The sequence below is a fragment of the Opisthocomus hoazin genome, chromosome Z, assembly GCF_030867145.1.
Source record: "Opisthocomus hoazin isolate bOpiHoa1 chromosome Z, bOpiHoa1.hap1, whole genome shotgun sequence".
NCBI classification, from domain to species: Eukaryota; Metazoa; Chordata; class Aves; order Opisthocomiformes; family Opisthocomidae; genus Opisthocomus; species Opisthocomus hoazin.
The window spans coordinates 25,069,330-25,088,389 of record NC_134454.1 but is presented as its reverse complement, the minus strand read 5'-3'; the positions used below and the strand labels follow the sequence as shown (position 1 = coordinate 25,088,389).

The following is a 19,060-nucleotide window of genomic DNA, read 5'->3' as shown; positions in this document are numbered from 1 at the left end:
TTCTGGCTCCACCTGGGTTTAAGGATTTTGTTTTGCTCACTCTCTCTTAAGATGAAGTAGATAATAATTTGGTTCTGCAGCATTCACTGCTTTTGTTTACTCTTGATCCAACAGAAGAGCTCTCTCGATACTCAGATGCCCAGAAGACAGAGAAATTTGCAGGGCCAGTAAAGCAAAGTCTGGAAAATTGTCTCAAAAAGTTGTTTTCCACGTGAATTATCTGATGTTCCCTCTCTTTCACTAAGACAAAAGATCAGCAAGCGCTAAGATCAGCACCAAGATCAGACTTGCACCAGCAGGTCTTGCGGAGCACTGAAATGAAGACAAAGGGGCTAATCTTCACAGAGCTTGGGCCTCATGAAGCTCTTTCCACTGCCCAGCAGTAGACGTTATGTTTGTATTACTTCCAAATACATTTTCCTGGAATTGCTGAAAAAAATAGAAACACGGTTCCATGTATTTTGATGGATTTGTTCTCCATAAGTTTTATTGGCATAATTTTTATTGGCATAATTTTATTGGCATTGGAGCCCATATAAATTTTCAGCTTCAGTAAAACCCTGAGGCAAGTAGTTCCATAGCTCAATTCACATTGCATGGGAGTGGCTTCCTTTTGCTGGCTTTGAATATGTCACCTGATAGTTTCACATAATGTACCTTGGTGGTGGCCAACCATTCCTAAAGATGTGTTTGTTTTTTTATGTAGGGCTAGTTTCAGGTCTTTATTTACAGGGGCAGGTGGAAAATGTTTACATGATTCTCAGTAATTCCAGTAAAAATTCTCTCAAGCCCCTGGTGACAGGGGCACCCTGAGCAGTTTCGTGATGTCTTCCCTTCCTCATCCTTTTCTTAGAGACACCAAGTAGTGCACTCCATAAATTAAAAGAAGCATGGTGACATCCTAGGAAAAGTGTTGGACTGACATGCAGATAACTTTTCTGTTTCATGCTTCTCTTAAGTGATCTTAGGCCAAATGGATCTTGCTTCTGATTCTCCACCCAATATGAATACGAGTAATGATACCTGTTGTAAAACAATTTGATATCCATAGATGAAGAGCCTTGTATAAGAGTTAAATGTTACTACCACATGAATTCAGAAACCTGGGTCTTTTGTTTTTTTCAGGTGGGTTGCTCCAGAGGAATATAAACTCTTAACATCAAAGACGTGAAGAAGCACCAATTATTTGTTCATACTGCCAGAGAAATCTTTGTGGAAACAACTGACTAGAACTCTAGTGTTTTCCCAAGGGAAGTCAGGGCTCGCAGCTTGGTGTTAGCTGAGAAAGAACTGAGACTACTAGTGAATAAAACCCACACTGGAAATAACTTTATTGTATTGAATTTTTTTAATACAATTAAATACATTGTACACAATACACTCAAACTCAGAAGAAAATATAACTTTTCCCAGGAGTATTACTCTACATTGAATGCTTTTTTCTACAAGTATTCATTTTCTCATTTTTTCCAACATAAAGAAAGCATATCCCTTTATGTAGCATATATCATAAAGCTGTGATTTACAAAGAACCTAAAAGAAATTAGGTATTTAAAATCCCAATGATATTCCCAGTTCCTTTGTAAATCCTATTTCTACTGTTCTGACTAGTAAACCAGGAGTTACTTGGCTGCTTTTTGTGCTTTCTGAATTGTACAGATGCATATTGGTTGTATCAAAAACATCCTCTCTCCACAAAGCCTGTACTTCTGTTCACTGCTAATGCATTTAAAAAAAAATAATTTTTAACTTTGCATTGATTTGCAGCAATTTTTCCCCTCAGGAATCAACCACCACACTCCTTTCTAAATAGGAAGTTAATTAATTCCTCTTGTTCAACAATTAATTAGTTCACAGTTTCTACTTATGTATTGAACGTGCATATTGACAGTTCTTTATGTGAAGAGGAAAGGCACGAGGAGACAGCACAAATATTTTAGTCACACTTTGCAAAGATAGGTTTTAGCAATATCATACACTGTGTTTCAGGAGAGAACAGTACTCTTCTACCAGGTTCCTCTTCTCATTTAATTTTTCCAGTATGGCATCCAATAAGTATGAGGCAAAAGGAAACTGAAAAAGACACATAGTAAGAAAAATGATCATTGAACGTTATTTTCTTCATGTAAAAAACACTTATTAAATATCTTTAAACCATTAGATTTCGCTTAGTTCTGACAACTACCATACATGCACACATTTGATCTTTAAAGTTCACCTGCCTGGTTAGTGTCTGAAAATTTGTTCTCTATCATAAAAATGATAAAAGAACAGAGTAAAATGAAAAAAGATAAATGCCTTATTGAACAATTTATGCTTTACTGACCATGTTAATGATGTATACTGCAGTACCAGCATCTCTGTCATTTATCTTCAATCAGCTGATCAATAAGAGGTTACAGTCATCTCTAGGGCATGCAGAAATGGTGGTGTATGTTCACTGCTCTCAGGAGGATGAGACAGAACTACCACCACAGCTGTCACTGCTGTGGCAACTGCCTTAGTTTCACATGTGAAAACTTGTAAATGAAAAAAAACAAAGCAAAACAAACCCACAAACCCCAAAAGCTCCAACTGCATAGATCTGGGGTATTACACAACCGTCTGCTCCTCTAAAACACAATACCAAAAAAGTGTATTTACTTATTTACAGAGAAAAGTGAAAACCTCTTTTACATCTCCTCTGATATAAAAGATGCATTTGCACCATCAATGTCCTCAAAGAGATTTGGTGTATTTTTCAGCATTGTTGCTTTAATGCTTAAAGAGGTTTTCTCTCACAGTCTTGGTGCATCGGTGCACTGTATGCCAAGAAGTTCTTCTGGAGGTAGTATGAAATATTAGCCCTTGCAGCTCCACCCAGAGGGTGGTCAGCGCTGCACCAGAGGAGAGCCAAACAGTTTTCCATCACCCGTGGAATGTCTCTGTTAGCTTCACAGAGCTCTGTCAGCTTTCTTGAACTCCTGGTGAGACCAGTGGTGCCCAAGTGGTCAGTCCCACACCAAAAGTAACAGCTGATGCTCATATCAGGAGAGAAAATTTCACCTTACTAAGGCCACCAGAAATAAATGAGGTAAAATACAGCAGTTCGTTGAGCAGGCCAATCACCAGCTTCCTCTCCTTTTCACAACTGTACTTCAAGGCAATACTTTTGCATGCAGAACCACACTCTAGTTCCACACTCAAGTATTGCTGCTCTGATTTTATACTTTCACTTCTCTATTCCATCTTAAAGATAAAACTGTATGGTACTTACACGAGATAAAGTACTGCCTGTTTTCTACATATATGAATCAAATACCACAAACCAAGCAAACAAAAAAACCCAGATGTAAAAGTATATCAAATGCAAATGCTGGTGTAATGTCTCAGCTGACACAGAGATATTAATCTATATACTGATATTCATCATTACTAACAAGTCAGAAGAAAAAAATCTAAAATGGTAGCAAAGAAAATCTTGTTAATAACAAGCATCTATCATGAAATGACTGTAATGGCAATCCTACATATTGCTCAATGGTCACTTTGCAGTTACAGAAAAAGGATGATAATACGCATTATTTGCCTTTTCTACAGGAAAGGGGGTTTTGAAGGGCTGGTACCTGCTGGCCAGACATGTCTCCATCTGTCATAAATAACTTCTGTCTATGGTAAGAATTTTCTCATAGTCATCTACACCTGTCAGCTTTTTCCTGTATGCTATTGTGATGACTTTTTGGGGAATAGAGGGATCCAATTCACTGAGCACAAATCTATTCAGAGTATACAAGATATAATCTTATCTGAAATTCTGTGACACTTACTTGCTACTGTGCTTTAAAAAACACCAACCCCAGCATCCTGTTCACTCTAATTGCTCTCCCTCCTTGTCTAAATATGTTTTTTATGAGAACACTGTATCAAATGTCGAAGTCTCTAATTCTTCTTGCCTAGCTTGACTACATTCATTTTTGATACATTTCACCTCCTTAATGTTGTGCCTGAGATGAATGGTTTCTTATTGATGTCTCTGGCTCCCTACTCTCTGTGGCTTCCATGTCATAGCAAAGCGATCTTTCAAGAACTCTTTCCATTTAAATCATTCATTTAAATGAAGAGCATTTGAAAGTTGAACGTTATGTCGTTCTTTCAACATTTGTTGATTTCAGAGAAAGTGCTGTAGATTTTTGTCTGGTTTTCTTTCCATACAGACACCCAGAACTGGATGATCTCTACAGTCTTCATCTTTAATAGAAACCTGTCAGATTCACTTTTAATGACGGCTCTGTAACTATCCTGGGAAGCTTCCCTTTACATTTCTCCCCAGAACTTTACAACTGTTGAAGATGTCTCTACTCCAAAGTATTCATCCCTGCTTCCAAACCTGCCATATGCTTGGGGAAGGCTTTGGGAGTTCAGTGAGTGCTAAGTGCACACTTCAGGAGTGAAAGCTTGTTTATACCACTGATAATTATATACTTTAATACAGAATGATACTTCCTTCAAATATTTTCCAGTTATCTGTGCCACAACGAATTTATCTAAACACTAAGCATTAACAATGAGAGTGATCCTAAAGCAGTATATTACGGTAGGCTTTAAGAGAAGTAGTATTTAACCAATTTGTATAAATTCAGAAAATTTGAGAGCATAAACAATATGTGGATTTCAAGATTTTTATTTATTTATTTATCTTTACCAGAACTATAGATTTCTTCCTTGATACTAGAAAGCCATTTGAATGAAACGGCATGTTTCTTACTTATCGGACAGGTATCTTGGTGTATGGATAACTGTAAAGTAATATGATCCTAGAGACTCAGGAATGCTGACAGTTATTTCTGTTTCTCTCATCTATTTATTCTGACTTTGAGTAGACTTCTTTCCAAGATCGCTTCAGTAAAAAATGAATTAGTAACATTTATAGACTTTACACAACACGACTGAGTCTCACTCAGCACAGTGCATAAATATACACTGACCTGCCAGTGAAAAGACTCATAATGAATGCAAGGCAATGTTTTTATTCTAGGAGATATAGCATATCCATTCACCGAGTACAATGTCCCTTGGCCTCTGCTTCACAAAATCTAAAATGTGTTACCATAAAAATAACGGTACTTAATTTCTGTAATACATGAATTAGTCGTTAGGCCTGTTTTAAATCTCCCCATAAGGATCATTGGTATAATACATTTGCCCAAGAAAACTATCCAAACACACTGCAGAGCTGCCTCAGATTGAATTAAGTGAAGCACAAAGAATAACCTGAAATAAAACTAAAGAAACTCAGATTATAATGACCAGAATCTCTGAATCTCACTATAAAGTCAAAGTTTACAAAAACATTAGAGAAATGCTTCACTTCACTACTGTTCTTTGTCCATTCTGCTTTGTGATGGCTGTATATACATGATTACACAAATATATATGTGTGCCTGTCTGTATTCTTATCCTAAGTAATCAAGCAAATCTCTCCTTGTTTTCAGACCAGGACAAGCGATGTAATGTGCTTTTGTTTCTGTGCATGAGATAAAACATACATTTATACCATAATGGCTTGTCAACGCAGAGGACTGAGCTCTTATTCTTGAAGTGACAAGAAAATCATGGTTACTTTCTGACGGTCTGATACCAGTGTTAATGGTACCCAGGATATGTTTCAGACTGTGCTGGTGCTGCTTTTTAAGGTGCAGGTACTTGAAACACCTAGTGATGCTAGCAGTGGTGAGCAGTGCCCATGTGTGTTTGTGCATGGGTAAATACACGTGTGTGCATGTGAGCAGAGGACAGGCAACGAGCATAGACCTGTTCCAAGAAAAGGAGAAGACAGACACAGGCTGGAGAGAGACTAAAGAAAGCAAAGCAGGGAAGTTCCAACTCAAGAAATTTGAAAGGAAACAACCGTAGCGGTTTGTGCACATTCCCAGATGACACCAGAGGAAATCTATATTTAGAAGCCAGTGTGCAAATACTAAAAAGGAGTTGGGGAAATTCCCTACCGATGAAGAGTGGATATACTGTTCCAAACCCTGTTTTAGAGAAGGATTATACACATACCTACAGAGAGCCCACAGAACAGAGGGGAGGGATTTTTTCTGGAAGTTTTCACCATTGGAAAATGATTTGTAGATTCATAATGAGGCCATGAGAGGAAACATTTTATTAGGCAGTTTTGTTTATGTGAGATGTGGTATCCCAAGGAGTACATGAGGAGAGAGGGAAGGCAAGTGCTGCTGCGTATATGATGAGGGACATGCTAAATCAATGCTGTCATTTGGTTCAATGCTTGGAAGAGTTAGGCAGATAATTCGTATTTTATTAAAAAATAGTTCTTGGAGACTTCAGGCAGAATCTGGATTGGGTTAACATGCTGTACACGCATACAAATTAGTGGATTGTTATGAGATAATCTTCCTTACAATCAGTCACGATGAATAAAAGCCTTGGGTGGTACAAGAAATCTTATCTAAGCTATGTGAAAAGAAGTCATCCTCTTGATTTAGCTACGTAAGTTTCTTATGATGAGGAAAAGCTAAAGAAGGTTGCAGGTTTGTTTTTTTTTTTACATAAGACACACATGCCCAGAGGTAAGCAATAAAGTAGGTAAAAGCCTTGTCACTTGCCATGCAAGCTGTAAACACACATGCATACTGAGATAACCACACTTGTTCCCTCCTCTCCAAAATACCATGAACCACTAAAAACTTAATGGCCTACAATGGGATAATGGGATACCTGTCCAAGCTTCTCTCTCCCATCGCCAGTCACTAAGGCATAATCAGTCTGATGTCTCTATACATGACTCAGATACCCCTGTGCAGGCAGCAGGTATCTGCATGTGAACCTGTGAAGCCTCTTGACATACAGGTTCTTCATAGGCAAGAGAACCCCTTCTCTTTTATGCTAATGTCAGTTATTAAGATGTTTCATTTTTATACTTTAGTGAAAACAATCTAGTCATTGGGTGTTAGTGTACAAATGCAAAAAGGCAACTGAAAAAATACTTGTTGGCCATTCATGATGTAGGTTTAGACAATAAGTGATTTCTACCAGCTCTGTAGAATTCAGAACATGGTTGTACTGTTCGATAATAAGATCCTTATTTACATAATAACATTCTGATGCAGAGATGTCTCTATCAAATTGTAGGCTTCTCAGCAGTGGTGTAGTTACTTCACACGTGTTCCTATAGAAGCTAACAAAAGACAGACACAAACTCTGACTGGGGTTTGTGAGCCTCAGGAATGCAAAAATATTTATCACTTAAATATTAACATTCTTGTAAAGCTGACAGAAATTAGACTTTTTCAAGTCATAAGAGTACGGAAAATAAAGGTACAGATGAAGTGTAAAACAGAGGTGTGCTATCCTTTATCATTACACTTTAGGGGAATCTATACAATGACAGTAAAAAGCAACTAGTGCTTCCCTCAGTCCCCCCCCCCAAATTCTAATGCAGCAGTAAATGGCGTATGTCAGTAATAAAAATAAAATGTCTATGATATTTTAAATGTTATCGTACTGTCATAGAGGAATAAAATTAGCTTGAAGAATGATCTAAAGGGATATCATGCAGTTCATTATGTATAACAGCAACAGCAGCAGCTTCCCAGTGTTCATAACCGTTTCTCCATTAAATTTACCTCCAGTCAATAATTAGGAGTCCACAAAGAAACCTAGGCAATTAAATCAATACTGCCGGGCAATTATGTTCCAAAGTCCTGGCTCAATGGCACAAAAAGACACTATATCAAACTGCAATATTAAGTGATCTGATGCAATTTTGAACTGAACCTTTTTTCAGAATAACAGAAAAGGGCAAGCCTGCATCTTTATTCAAGATGCAAACGGGTACCGAGTTTGCCAACTTGTATCACTAAGTGAGCAGTCTGTTATGAGCAAAGTCCTGACATCAAGCTTTCATTTCACTATGAGCTTTAGTTTCCTGATCAGAAACGTTACCAAAGCCTACTAAAGGAATGAACAACCAAACTCTGTGAGTTAAGCATTTTAAAGGGCATAGAGCTTTTTGGTGAGCTGCTCCCAAATAGAGACCAAGCAATTTCCATCTATGTGACTCAGCACGGACAGAAACGAAAAGTAGGGCTGGCTGGTCCCAAAAAGCACTAATCCCTTTGAGATGCTAAAGATCGTCGGCTTGCCAACCTCAAGTGCTCAAGTGCTTTTACCCTCAGTGCTCCTCCTGAGGAACCCCACAAGATGGAGCAAAAATCACTGAAAACCACTATTAACTTGCACACAAACTGATACGGCTAAGAGCAATAAGCTCCTCTATCCTTGACTAACATTTGCAATCCTAACATAGTTGGTTACATAGTCAATAACCTTATCACTCTCCATGCCCTGTTTTTCGCTGTCTGTCTGTATCAGACAAAGGGAAGTGATAAAATTCTGTTTAGGATTTTTTAACATTCTGCCAAAGAATGGTAACAAAATATAGAGTAAGAATTCTTCGTCATAGCCCATGAATCTCATTCCTGTTTTGGAGTCCATAATATAGACAGAATCTTGACATTTATAGATTTTTTAAATAATCTTAAAAAGGAAAGCAATTTAGTGAATAGAAATATTCATGCTTTTACTGCCAAGTTCCATGTAACACTACGAGGTTAAATTAAAATGCCGGGATTTCTGACAAAGATGGTAAAAGCAAACTGGTATTTCCACCTCCTCCATTGCAGCAATTAACCAGTCTTAACGGTACCAAGTTTTTATAATGAAGGAGAGAAAAACTCTCATTTCTTAAAAAACTGGTCATAGGACACAATCTAGACACCAAAGCTATTAGTGATAAAAGATATAAATCTGAATGTGATTGTTCTTTTGAAATGGCTTTCAAAATATTTTCACTCATTCCCATTCTTAACCAAAACGAACTACATTGCTAATGGACCCATGCTAGTGAATATGTATTAGGAACACTGGATTTATAAATCAAATTTTATTTCTTTTCAGACATCAGCTACCCATCATCTGAAGAAAGGAGACAAGTAAAATACGATGGAAAAGTTTCAAGAGCCAGTGTATGTTGTCAGTGATGTCCAAACAAAAGCTGACTCTGGCTAGAAAAGCAGGTCTCTCACCTGCCAATAAACTGCCCTTGATCACTTACAAGAGGGGAGCATCCCAGCAGACTCTGTGTGTATTAAAAAAAAGACTTGAAAGAGAAGAAAAAGTATCACACAGGTCACAGCGGCAGTCTCAATGGACCCCTCAGGGATTTCTGCTAGTCTCAGCCTTGTCATCCTCTATGCAGCTTTCCTCTCTGCCCAGAAAATGTCGATAGGAAAATGTTTGAGGGGCCTCTGGTGGAAATTTTTTCATTCTTTCTGCATTGACAGGATGCCAAATCAATATTTACTTCCCACTAACAAGCTGCTCGAGGTCTCAGTAGAAAATATTGTAGAGAATGCGGGAAGACACGATAATAAACAGCTGTCTGGCTATGAGGAAAACATGAATTGACTGGAAACAGGTCCACAGTAAAAGGTCACTGAAACCCATGAACTCCTCAGGTGTCCATATCAACTACTAACTTTAAAGGCACATAATAAAAAATCTCTTTTTCCTAAGAGGTATGAGAGAATGGATCTTTTTCACTCTAGCAAGCATTACACACTGTCTCAATAATTCAATTAACACATTTGCCAAGATCTGTGCTGGCTTTCTCCTGAATTGTTTCACTGGTTTCAGCTGTTAAGTTAGCTATCACAAATGCTTGGTTAACATCTCTTCAGTTTTATCCAGTGACTCTTATTTTAAGAGAAATAAAAAGAAAATGCTACAAACCAAGGATTTTACATTGCCTTATCACAGTATAGTTTGGGACCATCAATGGCAACATAGTTACAGATGCAATGGATTAATTACAACCTAAAACCACTTAGCTACTCAGAATAGAAAGTTATAACTCATTAAGGGAAGATATAAATTTAGCACCTGTGCTTCAAGAAGTTTCTGTATATACTCCAGCCATTCTTTATCTTTGTGAAATTCCATTTTTGTCTTTGCTGTTTCCTAAAAATAGAAAAACTTAACATAGACACAATATTTTGACACCATCTGAGAAGAACATAATGAACAATAAAGGAAATGTGTAGCTGGATATACATTAAATAAACAGCATGTGGAAGTGGGACCTATGCTTGCAGAACTGGTCATCTGAAGTATATCCAACAAGTATGAGGGCTCTGCTAAATCTATGAACCTATCCTTGCATGTGCGTGTCACTAGAAACATGCATGGCATGTTCCTTTCACATGAATATACAGGTGTACAAGTGATCTATGTGTAAATTTTACGAGTTCAGTGCAAAGGTTCCTGAGTCTACACACAGATAAATGGAATAAGTATCTAAAATTTGTGTAGTATAAATTCATCACCTGTATTTAATTTTCCATTTATAGTTGAGTATGTTCCTGTGTTCTACACATACATTCACAACAGTGATTACAACAAAAGATAAAGGATGCAGAAATTACTTTGAAAATGAGGTAGGCATGGAACAATTCTGTTAAAGTGAACCACTTCACAGGGGTATATAAATGTTAGTACACAGGGCAGGTATCATTCCATTTGATTCGTATTCATGAATGTAATCCATATCAGTGCATGCACATACAATGCACCTTTATTTAACCAATGTGAAAACTCTCTTTTGTGGCTTCTGTAATAGAAAGCTCCAATAAGGCTAAACCCAAGTCATCACCACAGTACTGTTACAGCCCAACAATGGTCAACACCCAGACACTGACTGTCCTTGAAGTAAGTGTTAAGGCTTTTTCCTGTATTATTTGATCAGGCCTAAATAAATCTGGATAAGATATCCTATTACTGTATCTATTTAATAGAGGGTGATTCAATGAAACACTATCAAATATTTCATCATAAAATGCATGGTAGAATCAACAAAAAAAGGCAATGAATTCGTCCAGAAACCATTCACCTACTAGAAATACCTTTAAGAGGTATGAGAATTCAAGAAAGGAAGGATCAATGGCATCAATCTGGCACAGTAAGACACATTCTAATTTTGTTTCCATTAATGCAGAAGTCTATTTAAAATGTATAAACCTGCCACATCTGGAAAAAGGAAACTACTAAGGATTTTCAAATAATGTCTCTACATCTATATGCTCAAACAATATATTCTATTTATACATGACCAAAGTCTTGCAACCTTGTAAGTCTCTAACCTGAACTTTTTATTTAAATCCAGCTGTTCTGTTCTTTTTGTGCTGGATGCTGCACAATGAAATTCCAGTCTTTACCTGGAAATCCTTTTCCTTAAGAATGGAAACATACAGCATCTTCTGATCTAGCCCATTTTCACTGAAGACTCCTTAAAATAACTTACCTCATCATCTTCTACTTCTAATATCTCCTCAAGATCAGTTGTTGAAACATTAAGGATAGATGCAGCCAACTGAACAGACTCTCGGGAAAGGCTCTTTTTGCACGCTCTCAATTCTTCCATTTTTTTTGCCTGTTTGATTTTTGTTCTCAGCTGTTGTACGCTGTGCTGTAACTCTCTGGTTAGAGCCTGAAGATGCAAGCAAAAAATATTCTGTTGCAATTTTTCGTTAAGTGCAAACACTACAGTAAAAATAGTATCATTTAGACTAAGCTCCTTTAGATGAGAGTTATCTTCATTCTGTGTTACTGGTTCAATAGGATACGTGCTGTAATATTAAATAACATGGTATTTAGAACACAAAATACAAATTAATACTTGAAAACAGAAAATGTTCTTAAATATAGGCACAATTTTTTTTAATGTCTTTAGAAAAATAACTATACTCATAATGCCATCAGCAGTAAGACAAAGCAGCTTCCGCAGAATCAATTAAAAATGCTTTCCTGACCCAGTCTACCAGAAATGTTCTTGCAATAACAAAAGAAGCATCAGGCTTTACAGCGGTCAGACAGACATCTTTTTAAAGCTTATTCATACCTCACTGCATGAAGAAACACCAGTACACCCCTTTATTCAACACCTGAAATTTTGTTTTCCACCAAGACACGTAATTCAAAACCATCCTGGCTACCAATTCATCCCAATATAATTTCTACAGTTTAAACCATCACAGTAGTGGCTTTCCATTGCTGAAAAGCAGCATACCCCTGGAGCACACAAGTCCACCAAATTACTGTCCAAGGCTTGCACAAGGAGAGTTGTACTCTCTGCGCAGCTGGGCCGTACAGTGGACCCTGCCAGGCCAGGCAGTCTCTTTGCAAGGGTGCTCTCAGCAGACAGTAGGTGTTTTCACAGAATCACAGAATGTTAGGGGTTGGAAGGGACCTCTGTGGATCATCTGGTCCAAACCTCCTGTCGAAGCAGGGTCACCTAGAGCAGGCTGCACAGGACGTTGTCCAGGCGGGTTTTGAGTATGTCCAGAGAAGGAGACTCCACAACTTCTCTGGGCAGCCTGTTCCAGTGCTCCGTCACCCTCAGAGGGAAGAAGTTAAACCAGTACCAGCTCAGGTGGCGGGAGTTAAGATCAGATGCCAGACCAGAACCACTGCACTTGTTCTTCAACCCTGGCTTTGACAAGATCTGAAGCACAGGTGCCAAGAGAAGCCTCGATTTTAGATCTCATTTCTACTGTTGAGGACTTCTAGTTAGTTTTAAGTAAGAAACAGAGCTTGATAGGAAGTCTGATGCTGCTAATGCTGAATAATTCAACTGCCTTTATTATCATTACTACTATTACTAGTGACTAATAAAGACAGTAATAATAAAGGACAATTTTTCTATGATAATTTCTGAAATGTGGTACACACTTACTATGCCAGAAAGATGCTCAGAGCTTAAAAAAATGCCAGAAAAACAGAAGAAAACTATTCAAAGAAAACTATTTGAAAGGTTTAAATTGTAGGAAAGGGGAACCATTATCTGGAGCGGAAAAAATGGATTATTGGGATTTAGTGAAGCTGATGTAAAAACCGAGGAAAAGTAAAAAATAGAGAGATGACTAGACAAAAAATTTCATTTGTGGTTAACGGGAAAGAAGAAACCCAGCAGGGGTGAGACCACCCTCCTTTGTTTATTTAAAACTGGAATAAAAGAAACAGTATGAAACACGCTGCTGAAAAGACTTTGTTGACCTGCATGAAAGCTGAATGGAACCCAAACCTGACTTTGGTTTTTGTACCTCAACACCACATGAGTACTGAGGCTGAATAACACCTTCCACAGCTAAGCATGAGCCAAACTGCACAACAAAAAGCTGATGGTTAGAATTCCTATCGCCCCTATTCCTAAAGTTCTCTGCTTCAGTGAAATAACACTAAGCATTTGTGTAAATTATCGGTTGTATAACTGAAGTTATTTTGTTTCGATATTTATGCAAGTATGACAGAAGCATTTTGTGAAAAGCAGAGCAAGACAATTTCATTTAAACACTGTTGGGTGAGAGACAAGCAGTAACTCATTGTCAGATGATCCTCCTAGTGTATTCAACTTCCATGACTCAAGCAGGACCCTGATTGTCAACACAGACACCCTGGCTGAATTTAAAATGAGAGAATAAGGTTTTCTGTTGATCATCGTACATGGGGCTCATCTTATTAAACCATCTCTCACCAGCACTTGATAAATGCCTGAAAATTTTTTTTCTGCAGAATGCCTTCATCTCATAGAAACTGACTGCAGAATTATGAAGGCTGTTTATTGGCATTTGGGGTAAAGTACTCTGCGGCCTCTAGTGTATTCAAAATACAGTCATTAGAGAGCATTTTCTGATATATTTCAAACAAAGCACGACAGATTCATCCGATTCCAAGATTTGTTTATTTTTCTACCACTTTCCAACTTAACATTTTTCTGTATTTCATTAAAATTTGATTAGAACCAAAATTACCCTACCACAAACTTGGGGAGAGGAGGTACAATGAAAATTTGTCCTGTGTTCTGATTCAAGTGTGGGTCCCTCCATCCACAGTATTTCCAACAAAATATCTTGTACATAGACAGAGCTGAGAGGAATGAAGAAACTTGAAATGTTATACACAGCGAACTAGGGCAACTTGAACCAAGCTCATAGAAGGAAACAGACTAAGAGAGGAGAGAGCCCCAAGTAGAAAAGCATACACTATAAATAAAAACTACAGATAAATCACAACATGTTTTTGTAGCATTTGAAATGGTCCAACAGTAAATTGGCTCCAGCAACATGTAGGAGATGAAATTGACAATGGAAAAATAAGCTCAACTGCACGTTTTCAATCAAATTGAATTAGCTTTCCAAATTTTAAAAGTACAGACATCTATCTCAGACATAGGTGACCGGGCTAGAAGATGCACATTGGCATACTGGTGCAAAAAGGAAATATAAATTAAAGGAGTAAAATATCAAGGAAATTAACTGGAAAGCCACATGGAAAGACTACAAATAGTAGTACAGCTGAGCACAGTCAAACAAAAAGCATGATAATAAACAAAGTTAAACATTCACTTCAACATCTCAGACAACATACAACCATTGCCAGACAACAGTTTTATGATATTATGAGACAAATTTTATTGGCATATCCAAACTCCAAAAGTGGTTCATGATGAATGAACAAGCTGATACCAACAGCAACAGTGGGGACCAGAAACTGCAGTGCCACTATGGCTGTCTCTTAATTCAGAGTTCCAGAAAGGAACGTACCAGAAAGACTCTGAAGAACTGAAAACAGCAATTTAAAAAAAAAAAAAAGGGAACTTTAAACAAAAATCAAGGAAACAGAAACTTACAAATAATAGGTTTTGATATGCAAGCATACAAGTTATATATAATCACAGTAGATAATGCACAGAGGACTTGCACATCAATTCTTTCCCCTGAGCAGCTCTAATACACTACAGCACGGCCTTTCACCATATGTGAAAAATAAGGCTACTTTATGGACTTTCAAATCAGACTCTCAGAGGCCAGCTATTTTTGAACCTCCCTTCTTCACATTACTAAGTTGTAATAATAATGGTTTGAAACACATTTTTCACTGGATAAGTGCCTTCAAAAATTATAGCCTCCCTATGATTTTAAGTTGCTTTTTCTGTTGATATCTACTCACCCATCATGTACAAATATATTCATGTATCTTATTATTAGTGATTTCATTTCTATGTCAGTTCATGCTTTACTACAGAAGTGTTCAGTGTCAAAGCCACACAGGTCTTTAAGTGAGTTACGAACAACCCTTTCCAAACTGAAAATGATGAAAACTTAAGAGTTAACCTACACAGGTTTTGTTGATGAGTGTACTGAAGCCAGTATAACATTGTTCTTTGATTAAGAAATTGATCCAACGCATTCTGGAGCTAAGTATAGGACTGTAAGTGTTTAAACTAAAATGTTTCCCACTGTGTGTTTCAGCATAGCTTGTTTTAAACTTACAAGCACACATAGGTGATACAAACTGCCTGCAATGAAATCAATGCAGAATATGACTTCAGTAATATACTGATGTATGATAACAATGCATTTATTAGTATTACTAATACTAGGATTTTATCTTTTCTCTTTGTTTTTTTTTCGGTGTCAAATCTAAGGGATATTTTGTTAGTAAAGCCATCTTCCCAACTTAGATGTTACCATGAGAGTTATTCCTGTGGGACACACCTAGCTGCCAAGTAGAATAGAAATCCCTGATTACTTCCTGAAAACAAACCTACTACACATCTTGTCGGACCAGTGCAACTGATACTGGTCCAACCAGGAAAAAAAGCTTAAAATTCTAACAATATGAGCTTAAAGTACCCAGCTCTTTTTAATCAGTAGCAATTGTTGCATTATCTACCAACACTATATGGTTATATAGTATAAATTACATCTACTGTGTTGCATACAGTTCTAAAATACTCCCCTTATAAGCCTTTTTACTTTATTTTCACAACCCAAAATATTCATTCTTAAGATGACAGTTTTAAATTTTGGTCTCAGCACGCAAACACTTTTTAGCACTGTATCTTTTGCCAGTTTTGAAATATATAAAGACAAAAGTCTTTTTTCATTTAGAAGGTCATATTTAATTAAACACTCCAAGAAGCTGTGGCAATACACAGAATCTGACAACACACTATTAATAAGGTCTTTACATCCCAAAAAGCTCTGACACTAGTTGATCCTGGAATTGACACAAATTGATCAATGGCCCCAAGTAATGCCATATGAACAAGTCAATGCCAAAAATTATTCTCGTAATTACCATGTTAATTTACACACTCTATTGTTGTTTTTGTAGTATAATAAAACTTAATGGCCCTGAGACAGACCAAAGTCTGATGCTAGCACTGTAGCTATGCATATCTAGATTTCAGTCTTGCACTGGTGCAGATGTCATGGCAGAAGCCATGGCTCACATCAGTTAGGGAAAATATTAAACTTAACTGTGCTTTGCACAATAGTAATAACATTGTGCTGGATCTGGCTGGGACGGAGTTAATTATCTCTAATTATCTCCTAGCACCTCCTATGGTGCAGTGTGTTGGATTTGTTAACTACAACAGTGTTGACAACACACCAACTATTGCTGAGCAGTGCTTGCACAACATCAAGGCCGTCTCTGTTTCCCATCTGGCCCCCTCAGAGTATAGGACTGTAAGTGTCCTCCTGGCTGGGGTGCACGAGAAGCAGGGAGAGGACACAGCTGGGACAGATGACCTGAATTGACCAAAGGGACGTTTCATATAGTGTAACGTCCTGCTCAACAATAACAACTGAGGGGGATGGGGGATTGGTCTGGCAGCTAGCCACCGCTCAGAGACTGGCTGGGCATTGGTCTGCACCCCTTGGGGGGCTTTTTTACCCTCTTTCCTTCACTTCTTCAGCTGTCCTTCCCTCAACACATGAGCTTGCCTGCTTTTGCTCCTCCTATTATCTCCCCAGCCAGTGAGCAAGCAACTATGTGGTGTTCAGCTGCTGGCTGGGTCAACCAACCAGAAATGTATAGAACAATAAGAACAATATAATATACAGAACAATTCTATACATAGTATTTTGTGTGTGGTTCAGAATGAAAGTGTCTTCAGGTACAAGTAATGTGTTCTTAGAAACTCACTTGTTTTGTAGATTGGGATGGTATAAGGATGTGTCCCAGAGCATTACGCCAAAAATGAAAATGGAAAGTATTTTCCGAAGCAAGGTTACTTTCCTAAAGAAACAGAAGTATTGTGAACACGGTGCAGCTGTCTGTGGAAAACAAGAGCTAAATCTCACAGAACAGAATGCTGAGTTTAAAGAATTTCTCTATGTTTGTGGTAGAACAATTATTGCTGGCCTAAGGTTAGGGCAGATCCTAGAGCTGTAAAAGGCTGAGAGCATTACCACCCCAAATAGCTCACGATCAACAAGACAAAATAGAATGAATGGACAAAGTGACACAAAGAGATGATGTCATGCGCTGTTTCAGCAGCTGAAACAAGCATTCAAGTTTCTCCAGTTAAAGTACAGTTATTTGGTCCTTTTTGCATCTCTAAAAATGACTTTCAAAATACTTCCAGTAATAATGTTTAAATTCCTCTCACAGCACGACTGCTGTATGTCAAAGAAAACTCTTCTATAGTAATTTAATTTTTTATATAGCTTATTTCAGTTATCGCAACCAGCTGCTTCATTTGAACAAATAAACCTTCTAGGCATCACTTTATTTCGATCAAAAAAGGGACAAGAGTATAGACAAGAAATAAAGACAAGACAGACTACTGAAATAGATTTGTCTGGCTGAGGGCTCTAACATGTAGCATTCTGACACATGGGAAAGAGTCAGCCTCAGAAGCAGAACTTAATTCTTATGATCCCCAGAGATCACATGTGACATCAGAGACTCTAGCAGATGCCCTGAAAGTAGAGTGTAAAGAGGTAGAGGAGATACAGACCAGTCTTATCTTCTTCCACCAACTTCAGTATTCAGTACCAACCGAGAACGCTATTGCCAAATATTAAAGCAGTAGTAACATTATTTTAACAATGTCACACAGGTCACATTTATAACATGGTGTGTTAAGTTTTATTTATCTGGCTTCAGTTACAGTTTCTGCTTTAGTTTTAAAATTTATGAACATGTATGTTCAAGCTATATGGCTCTGTGCTTGGATTTATTTGTACATATTTGCAGGAATTAGGATAGGCTTTTATTACCTTTTCCATTAAGAATAAAGTAAACAAACAAGCTGTAGAATGCATTAAAACCCAAACAAAACAGAGATACACTCAAGGGAATATCAGAGTGACAATATTATGTAAAAGCTAGTGGACCTGCAAAGTTTCAAACGCTAATTCAATAAAGACCTTAAAGGAAGTAATGTATTCAGTAAAGCCAGGTATCTGATATGTAAGATTAAAAATAAACAATCTTATGTTGCTTGGCACTGAGAATAGTGCTCACAACTTCACAGAGATCAGTGCAAGATGAAAGCACACATTGCCTGGAAGAAACTCCTCACCTGATGACCTGTAAGAATTCCATTTTACATAAAGACTGTGAAATTGCAGTATGTATGTACAAAACAATGTGATACTGCAGTTGCATCTACAATCTGATTTTCCACATTCATTAACACAAGCAAATCTGAACACAAACGAGCACAACTAAGGGTCTAACAGACAAGATCTGAAAAATTACTTGAAGTCATCTAAAGTATTACCCGTCTCTTCTACCGTTGTGGCAAAAGCTAACTCCAGTTCGCAGTCCAACATCCTAGCCCAACCCTGCCTTATTCATGGCTCTGAGCTACGGATGACAGACTGTAAACTAGAAAAGGTGAGCTGAGGAACATCCCAAACCCAATTATAGTAAGAACATATGGAAAAGTGTGGACAGATTTGCACAGTATTGTCTTTCAACTACCAAAGCTAAACCCACCATAGCTTTCCTGACAAAACCCTTGAGTCACACAGTATAAAAGGGGCCTCAGGATCTCAGTATTTGAACACAAAACACATCTTCCTGGCGTTTAGAACTGCAGACCCCAAAACCAGTTAAAATGCAGTAAGGAAGAAGAATATTAAGGTACAATGACAGAAATGAGAAACTGTGATGCATAAAATTTGATAATCTGATGCCTACC

The 19,060-nt window shown here is 37.6% G+C and overlaps 1 protein-coding gene across 5 annotated transcripts in view; it reads right to left on the bottom strand.

The window, feature by feature from the left end:
* Window positions 1-1,320: 1,320 nt before the first annotated feature.
* CNTLN (centlein) overlaps window positions 1,321-19,060 on the bottom strand; it is a 217,891-nt gene continuing 200,151 nt past the window's right edge. For 3 of the 5 annotated variants that reach the window (XM_075410639.1, XM_075410643.1, XM_075410641.1), the window contains 3 exons: window positions 11,363-11,548; window positions 9,946-10,023; window positions 1,321-2,073 (listed from right to left, as the gene is read on the bottom strand). In XM_075410639.1, the coding sequence (XP_075266754.1) occupies window positions 1,972-2,073; window positions 9,946-10,023; window positions 11,363-11,548 (366 nt within the window). In that variant the 3' untranslated portion in view covers window positions 1,321-1,971. Of the gene's footprint in view, window positions 2,074-9,945; window positions 10,024-11,362; window positions 11,549-19,060 lie in introns of those variants that run through there. The other 2 variants (XM_075410640.1, XM_075410642.1) reach the window with 2 other exon arrangements.